The sequence below is a fragment of the Littorina saxatilis genome, linkage group LG1 (genome assembly GCF_037325665.1).
Source record: "Littorina saxatilis isolate snail1 linkage group LG1, US_GU_Lsax_2.0, whole genome shotgun sequence".
In the NCBI taxonomy this organism is placed as follows: domain Eukaryota; kingdom Metazoa; phylum Mollusca; class Gastropoda; order Littorinimorpha; family Littorinidae; genus Littorina; species Littorina saxatilis.
Window position 1 is genome coordinate 69291486 of NC_090245.1, and position 9747 is coordinate 69301232.

A 9747-nucleotide genomic window follows, 5' to 3' on the forward strand; every position below is an offset into this window, starting at 1 on the left:
ACTCTAAATTCTTAGTAAATGTGATACGGTTTAGTGTTGTTAGTTCTAAGTGCAATTCTTAGTAAATGTGATGTATTTTATGTCTGTGATCGCCTGACACTGCAAGGCAATTTTTCCTTGTTTTGATAAGGACAGTAACATTTTGAGTCTTGAGTCTTGAGTCTGAGTCTGTTTGAACACATCCTTTTTGCGCCTGGAGCGGAGATTCTTTCTTTTTTTCACACAAAAACACGTCCTTCCTTTAAGCTTGTAAAAAAAAACCACAACCCTGAAGAGCTGCAAAGTCAGTATTTGCTTGCTCGTTTAAATCATACACTTGTAATCTAATATTAGTAATCGATAGTATGTCATATTCAATGCCGTTATTTTTATTATTAAAACGCAAAAGCTAAGCTGTTTTCACGTTCGTATAGCGTTTAAAACCCCTTTCTTTATGTTGACAGTCTCTCGAGTAATCCCCAACCGTGTTTCACCGGATAAGCATTAATCGGACAATCTGCAATCAGTCTAAGGGATATTAACTTCTATCAATCAAACGTCGATCGTCCTCTCGGAATCGCCAACACATCGGTTTTCTTTTCAAGCTCTCTCCAGCACCGTCGCAGTATTATACGCAGGAATTCACTGAGCTAACGAAGATACAGACCCCTTTTTTTTTGCACGAACAGCGTCCGTTTGTGCGACACTCATTCGAAGCCGCTCTTGTTCATCTGCGGTGTTACTTCTACCGCTTTTTCTCTCCCCTATACCCTTGGGACAAGGGGCGAGGGGGTTCGGGGGGCTGAAAAGCTCATTGTAAAAGCTGAGAGTTACAACTCTACCCTCCTACTCCAAGCCAGGGCCCTCTTCGATGCCCTTACACTTGCTGCGTCGACGACGGTGGTCGCAAGAGTTTGTGTGAAGAAGAGAAGCGCATTGTGGCGTTGTGAGGCGAGCGTGTGGGTGTGCGAGCATTCAGAGGGAGGTCTTCTTGTCTTCACTTTTCTTCACAGACCTGGATATAGATAGCAAGGTTTAGAGCATCACAGCTACTGGTCTTGCACTGATGATGCAACTTGCAGCTACGGGTGGTTATTGCTATTGCCATATTTAATTCTTTCTAAAATTCGAACAGTTCAGACAGAGTTCTTCTCAATCAGGTTATATTTCTTGACCTGCCTGGCGATATGTGTTACAAGGTGCATAACCTATTATGACAGTTGCAGCCACTTTTCCGCAGTGCTGATGCAACTTGCAGCTACTAGTGGTAGTTATTGCCGCATTCGTTACTGACTAACATTCGACGCTATTAATGTTAATATTTGTTTAGCACAATGGGTGCAAATATGATATAACATGTAGTTTTTTTTTATCAGTTTCCATTTCCTGTAGTGGTTTTGTTTCTTTTCTTTTTTTCCTTCACATAATCATGAAAACACAATCATTAGTATGAAAACATCAACAAACTTACAGAGCTGGTAGTGATGTTTTCAATGTTTAATTCATTTTTGTTCACATTTTTTCTCATTTTGGTGAACGAACCCCTTGACTGCCTTAGGACGGGTATACCCGTCCTGCACTTGTGCATTATTTCCATGATTAGATACTAAAAACAGATTCTTGGTTGAATTTCCTTTAAAAATAACATAGGTTTTACTTTCCTACCTACTGTCAGTTTGGAGCTAGAATTTTTTGTGAATTATTACACCCCGAACTCCAATATTCCCTGGCAGTCAGGAAGTTTTGATTGGCAGCGAAAGGGTTAACTTAACCTTAAAACAAGAAAATGAAGGCGGATTACGAGATACGTGCAAGATGCTAAAATTAAACTTTTCGAGACTTTGAAGAACTTATGTGTAAGTGTAGCCGTTTGATATCAAGGAACTTTCGCAACGCATCATTTCTTAAACCAATAATTGGTGTTTTTTAAGCGTTTCCCTGAACAATTAGAATAAAACAATAAAAACTATCTTTCTGTGGAAATAATGCAGTGCATTTCAGGTATTTGTCATTTGAAGATCCGTTTAAAAATGTTTTTTTTTAATAAGCTATTATAGAAGTTCTTATTGTATGTCTCTTGCGATATGACTCGACCACTTGATCATTCGGTGCCTTATGGCTTTTTTAATTTTTTTTTATCAACTTCCGCTTTTTGTTATATCGTTAAAAAGACACACACACACACGAAATGCGTTTAAACATTTTATGCAGGTTGTATTTCTCTATTGAACCAACCTTTAATCTTGTGAAAATAGTAGAACTCGTAAAATTGAACAGTCCAAATTTTCAAAAAGAGTCTGTCAAACTTAAAATGCTAACTATCACTTCATTCATTCACTGAAGAAAATCCATTTAATTCTGCTTAGCCGTGATTTGCCTTTCAGCGAACAGACAGCAGTGTTGCAAGTCATGAATGAAGTGGGTGCTACTCAACCTTGTGTGTGTCCCGCGTAACAGTGTGACTGATTTAATAATCAGAACGGGTTTACACGCGCAGACCATGAATGCAATGTGGAATACACAATGGCCAAAGAAAAAAGACTGCAGTGATGAACAGAGGTTGACATTCAATAACACGAGACATTCTGAGGACGTGGTGTGCAATTTTGTGCTGTGATTTGTCTTCGATTTTGGATTAATTGTTCTTGTGATGTTCTTCAAACTGTTCATCATGGATGTTTTTGCTGCCGTGGTTTTGTATATGCTATTGGTAAGTTTTCAGTTCAACAAGTTGTTATCAGTAACTTTTCTCAGGAGTGGTTTTTTGTGTGTATGTCCAGGAGTGTGATAGTGCACGTTCTACAGAGAGAAACGCTTGACACATTTCCAACGCCCAAACAAATGATTGCCAGCAACTTTGGACTTGCTATTTGAGGGTCTGTGTTACCAGTCTACTTAGCTTGTCGCACAACTAACTGTACAGTAATTAAGAATAAATACGTAGTTGTACATTTATCTTTTTCTTTTTTTCTGTGTTATATGTATTAATGCACAATCATGTAAAGAAAAGATACCACAGATGGGAACTTTAAACACAGCTGCAACAAAATCCAAAAAAATTCCCCCTGCGTTCCCCACCTTTTCAACAGGTTTTCTGTTGTGCACGCAACAGATACATTCATGATCAACACTTAGTACGGTTATCCCCATGACAGCGGCTTACATCGCAGCCTGAGTGACACAACTTTGCAGAACATATTCAACTTTCAAGGTATCATAACTGTATACAGGTTCACTATACTAACACAGTACAGTTTGTGCCTAGGTTTAAAGGTTGGACCGGGCCGGGATTTTTCCCACCATATATTGCGAGTTTAGACTATTAACCTGTTACACTGTTTCAGCGCAATGTTTAGACCATTGTTATAGTCACTGGAGTGAATGTAGTTTCCTTGAAGTCCGCCCATCAAAGTGATTTTGTCGCAACTAAACGCGAGTGTAAAAGCAATCTTGTTGTGCACGTCAATTCTTACCCCCCGCGGGTTAGTGGGAAGAATTTACCCGATGCTCCCCAGCATGTCGTAAGAGGCGACTAACGGATTCTGTTTCTCCTTTTACCCTTGTTAAGTGTTTCTTGTATAGAATATAGTCAATGTTTGTAAAGATTTTAGTCAAGCAGTATGTAAGAAATGTTAAGTCCTTTGTACTGGAAACTTGCATTCTCCCAGTAAGGTCATATATTGTACTACGTTGCAAGCCCCTGGAGCAATTTTTTGATTAGTGCTTTTGTGAACAAGAAACAATTAACAAGTGGCTCTATCCCATCTCCCCCCTTTCCCCGTCGCGATATAACCTTGAACGGTTGAAAACGACGTTAAACACCAAATAAAGAAAGAAAGAAAGAACGTCAATTCTTAGGGCTATTTTGCAGTTTCTGGGCGTTGAAGTCATTTTTGTGTGATTTGTCTGTCGTAGTGGGTAGCAAAAGAACAGACACCGCGATTAGAAATTAACCGTCAATTTTCACAGGAAATAAGGCACATTTTCTTTTCAGACTAAATATCTGGAACACTGTTAGTTGTAGAGAAATAGCCCCCCACCCCCTAGAAACTGTTACGAATAAAAATTAAATCAATAAAAACAACACAAAAAGAAACAAACACACAAACAAATAACAGCAACAGCAACAACAAAAACAGCAAAAAACTAACAAACAATCAAACAAACAAACAAAAAAATAAGCAAAAAACATAAACGTTAAATCAAACTCGTGTAATAAATTAAATGCATAAGTAAAATGAGTGCACGTATGAGTTGTAGCACGACATTAACCTGGGAGAAGGAGAACAATTGAAAATGTCGATCCAAGTCGCAGACGATTGCTTCATATAAAAACTGGAGACAGTGCAAGCAGGGACCTATATAATATAGGTCTATGGTGCTAGTAAAACGACAACATGTCTGTGCGTTTCTTTTGTTCTAGTTCGTGTTGTTCTTTTTTTCTTCGTCTTCTACACGCGTGCACGTGGTACCAGGACATCGCAATCGAAAAATGTCAAGGAAAATGCCGCTGGTGCTCCGCATACCAGCGTTCAGGCCATGCAATTCTGTGCTGCTTCCGCCGGCATGAATGAATTACCTACCGTCTGCGTTCCCTATAGCCCTGATCTATCTGCAGTTTTTATGGTTTTTTTTTATTCTCTCTCCATTGATATTACAGATTTCGCTTGATTTATACTTAAACTAGTTTGAAGTGTGTACATGTATTTCATATTTATAATGGAGGCATCTTTGTGTCACACAGTCGTGCAGTTTCAGACATGTTTTCAAATACAACGTTCTGTTTAAGGGGATGTGTTTGGGAGGGGGGGGAGGGGTGAAAGGGGGAGGGTGAGAAGGGGAAGATGAAGGGAGGAGGCTGGGTGTGAGCGGCAGCTAAAGAGACAGATTCCCATACACGAGGTGAAGATAATAGAAATATAAACTAGGTATGAAACCTGAAGAGACAGTTCGAAAAAGACTGAATACCAGCTAACATCCCGATACGTAGAAGCGAAACTCCGGAGGTAGGGCACACACCTGAGCGGGAATTGCGTATATATATTTATTAACTAGCCTTGTTTATACCTTTGCATGCACACCTTTATGCATGCGGCTTTTTATCATCTATTTGTGGAATGACCGTCGACAACAACCGCGCGTGAAACCATGCTAATTTGCGCTGAAATTAAAAAAACCAAAAAACAAAAAACAAACACAGAGGCCAATTGGAAGTTAATGTCATAAATCAAGTTTTTGTGATATTCTTCAGCTTAAGTTATGTGGCAGCTATGATGATTTGTGGTCGAAAGATACGCTGTTTTACACGTGTGTGTGTGTGTGTGTGTGTGTGTGTGTGTGTGTGTGTGTGTGTGTGTGTGTGTGTGTGTGTGTGCGAGATCGAATTGTTTAGCAGCCAAGCAACTACAAAAACACCCATCTTTTTTTCAAAGCTTCGCGTTAGTTAGTCAATTAATAACTTCCCAACATGTTCAAAATCAAGGAGTATACACAATATTGACTGGTGTAACAGCCAAACAACTAAAGAAACACCCCTCTTTTTCAGAGAATTGTGTTATTCAGTCAATTGACAGCGTTTCAACATTTTTAAAAAAAAAGTACTTTACAGTTTACGCAAGATCGATTTGTGCAGCAGTCAAGCAACTACATTGACACCCATCTTTTTTTCAGAGCGTTGCGTCTGGTTGTGAGAGCGATGCAGGAAAGACTTACGACGTTTGCGGGGTGTGCGGGGGAGATGGAAGCACTTGTTCCAGTCAAGGTCAAGTTCAAGGTCAACTCCCAAGGACACAGAGGTCACGGGGTTCAAGGTTCTCCTGGCGACAAGTGTGGACGCCTTGCTCTGTGTCGTGTGGTGTAGGTAAACACTTGTTCACATCCGTTGTTGTGTTTGAGTAGAGTAAATTTACCCTCCAATTGCTGCTTTTTCTTCCAGGCGAATGTGCCTAATCCGGTTTACAAAAGTTTGATTTTGTGAGAGTTGAACACCTGAAGAGCGTTACGGTCTTGATCAATTTCAGTAGAATATTATAGTGTGCGTTTCAGAAGAGCTGCGTGGATGAATTGTGAGCATTGTTCCCCTTTGTTTCAGTGTATCTGTCTGTCTGTCTGTCTGTCTGTTCTCTCTCTCCTTCCTCACCTTTCCCTCTATCTCCCTCCCTCCCTCCCTCACCCTTCCCATCTCCCTCTCTCTACTCCTCTCTCTCGCACCCCCCCCCCCCCACCTCTAGCTGTCTCTCACTCTTTCGATCTCTCTATATACACTAGCTTATGTTAATATGTATCCCTGTCTCTCTCTCTCTCTCTCCTCTCTCTCGATCCCTCCCTCTCTTACCCTCACCCCCCCCCTCATATCTCCCCTTTCTTTTCCTCGTTCTATCGTAACCCCCCCCCCCCCCCCCGCCCCCCCTCCCCCCCCCCCCCCCCCCGCCGCTCTCTCTCGCCCACCGTCTAAAATTGCGAAGGATATGATAACGCTGACCTATCCAGCTTACACCCTGAGCCTGAAGTATCATTATATCATCGATATTCGTATACACAAACAAACCGAAAAACTTTTACTCCCATACTTCTAACCACCCATGAACAATGTTGTGTCAAAGGCGATGTAAACCCTGTGTGTCTGTGTTCTTTCAGGTCAGATGCAACGAGTGGCATTGTGCATCAGTAACCTCAGCAACCGAACAGTGAAAGAACGTAAATGTCGACGGAAACCCAAGCCTTACACCGCTGCGGACAAATGTGTTGGGCCTCCATGCAAACACAGTAAGGACGAGTATGAATGCCCTTGTCGTCAGCAGATAACACAGAAGCAAGCACTGGCTACCTAAACATATTGTTAGGTTTCTTACTATGTGGACTTATGTGGTAAACCACAATTTCATTGACATGGAAAAACAGTTATTGAATAACACTGAGAGATGAAGTGCGTCATAATTACGATTCAGAACACAAACCTATATGCATTTTGACTACGGACAAAATGCGTTGAGAGGAAAACGTCACCACAGGAAACTCGCAAAAACTAACAGAGACACTGGCAAAAGCAAAAAACTACAAAAAGTAACACACAACACAGACAACTTATTTTGCAGTTTAGCAAACAACACCCATTCTCTATCGAGACACAAGCAAACGCAAAAACCAAACAAGTCGCGTAAGGCGAAATTACAACATTTAGTCAAGCTGTCGAACTAACAGAATGAAACTGAACTCACTGCATTTTTACAGCAAGAGCGTATACTCGTAGCATCGTCAGTCCACCGCTCGATGCAATGGCAGTGAAATTGACAAGAAGAGCGGGGTAGTAGTTGCGCTGAGAAGGATAGCACGCTTTTCTTTATCTCTATTCTTTTTAACTTTCTGAGCGTGTTTTTAATCCAAACATATCACATCTATATGTTTTTGGAATCAGAAACCCACAAGGAATAAGATGAAATTTTATTTTAATAATAATTTTTGTATTTTTAATTTTCAGAGCTTGTTTTTAATCCAAATATAACATATTTATATGTTTTTGGAATCAGAAAATGATGAAGAATAAGATAAACGTAAATTTGGATCGTTTTAAAAACATTTTTCTTTTACAATTTTCAGATTTTTAATGATCAAAGTCATTAATTAATTTTTAAGCCACCAAGCTGAAATGCAATACCGAAGTCCGGCCTTCGTCGAAAATTGCTGGGCCAAACTTTGAATCAATTTGATTGAAAAATGAGGGTGTGACAGTGCCGCCTCAACTTTTACAAAAAGCCGGATATGACGTCATCAAAGATATTTATCGAAAAAAAGAAAAAAACATCCGGGGATATCATTCCCAGGAACTCTCACGTCAAATTTCATAAAGATCGGTCCAGTAGTTTGGTCTGAATCGCTCTACACACACACACACACAGACAGACAGACACACATACACACACACACACACACACACACACACACAGACAGACAGACACACATACACACACACACACACACACACACACACACATACACCACGACCCTCGTCTCGATTCCCCCCTCTACGTTAAAACATTTAGTCAAAACTTGACTAAATGTAAAAAGTAACACACAGCACAGACAACTTATTTTGCAGTTCAGCAAACAACACCCATCCTCTATCAAAGTTTAAGTCATAGTTTTAACAAATCTAGAAAGGTCTTGATCGAATTTTAATCACTACAGTCTGGGCTAAACCGACCTATCTCTACGATGTCTGCAGGCCTAATCTCTGTAGGCGGCTTCAGCTGTAAAGTCGTTGCGTTTATCTTCACAAGACCGTAGCATGTGTCGCCGCACTAACCTAGACTGACCCGACAAGCGTCCAGCCGTCTACCAGGCTTGATCTGATTATCATGAGTCAACTGGTACAAAATCACCGTCGGTAAACACGCTCAACTGATTAAAAAGATGTTTCCGGCCCCCTCTTGGTGGCCGTTCAAGGTTTGCTGTGACTGCAAAAACTCTGTTCCAAAGCAACCGACATTTGTATTTTGAAAGTTTGGATTCAATTCGAGGCTGTAGCTGTAGGCCTTCTCTATGTCAGTTTCAGTCCACTTGGTATTCTTTTTTTCCAAGAGAGGAGCTAGAAAAAAAAAAAACAAGTCGCGTAAGGCGAAATTACAACATTTAGTCAAGCTGTCGAACTAACAGAATGAAACTGAACTCACTGCATTTTTACAGCAAGAGCGTATACTCGTAGCATCGTCAGTCCACCGCTCGATGCAATGGCAGTGAAATTGACAAGAAGAGCGGGGTAGTATTAATTTTGCGCTGAGAAGGATAGCACGCTTTTCTTTATCTCTATTCTTTTTAACTTTCTGAGCGTGTTTTTAATCCAAACATATCACATGTATATGTTTTTGGAATCAGAAACCCACAAGGAATAAGATGAAATTGTTTTTAAATCGATTTCGAAAATTTTATTTTAATAATAATGTTTGTATTTTTAATTTTCAGAGCTTGTTTTTAATCCAAATATAACATATTTATATGTTTTTGGAATCAGAAAATGATGAAGAATAAGATAAACGTAAATTTGGATCGTTTTAAAAACAATTTTTTTTTACAATTTTCAGATTTTTAATGACCAAAGTCATTAATTAATTTTTAAGCCACCAAGCTGAAATGCAATACTGAAGTCCGGCCTTCGTCGAAGATTGCTGGGCCAAACTTTGAATCAATTTGATTGAAAAATGAGGGTGTGACAGTGCCGCCTCAACTTTTACAAAAAGCCGGATATGACGTCATCAAAGATATTTATCGAAAGAAAGAAAAAAAACTTCTGGGGATATCATTCCCAGGAACTCTCACGTCAAATTTCATAAAGATCGGTCCAGTAGTTTGGTCTGAATCGCTCTACACACACACACACACAGACAGACAGACACACATACACACACACACACACACACACACACACATACACACACACACACACACACACACACACACACACACACACACACACACATACACCACGACCCTCGTCTCGATTCCCCCTCTACGTTAAAACATTTAGTCAAAACTTGACTAAATGTAAAAAGATGCCGTTCAGAATTAAACGTTCTCGGTGACAACAGTGGCCATCTAGAGCATGTTTCAGTTTTTGATAAAGTAAAATATGATACAGAGTGACCCCCCCCCCCAAAAAAAAAAAAAGCCACCCTCTAAAATGCTATTAGCTCCCACATGCGACTTCCTTAATTCATATCTATTTGGAGTGCATTAGTTTGAGATCTGGCATGCAAATTTCACAAAGTTGCAAGT

At 40.0% G+C, this 9747-nt stretch overlaps 1 protein-coding gene and 1 long non-coding RNA gene across 2 annotated transcripts in view; both read left to right on the top strand.

Moving 5' to 3' along the window:
• The first annotated feature begins 2360 nt into the window (after positions 1-2360).
• On the top strand, positions 2361-6744 carry LOC138977038 (uncharacterized). Its single transcript, XR_011459214.1, has 3 exons — positions 2361-2689; positions 5650-5839; positions 6616-6744. It is a non-coding gene; the product is annotated as an uncharacterized lncRNA (long non-coding RNA).
• Positions 6745-8190: 1446 nt separating this feature from the next.
• Positions 8191-9747, top strand: part of LOC138945739 (protein madd-4-like) — a 26836-nt gene continuing 25279 nt past the window's right edge. Inside the window, exon 1 of the mRNA XM_070317274.1 lies at positions 8191-8227. Coding sequence (XP_070173375.1) covers positions 8191-8227 — 37 coding nt within the window. The remainder of the gene's footprint in view (positions 8228-9747) is intronic.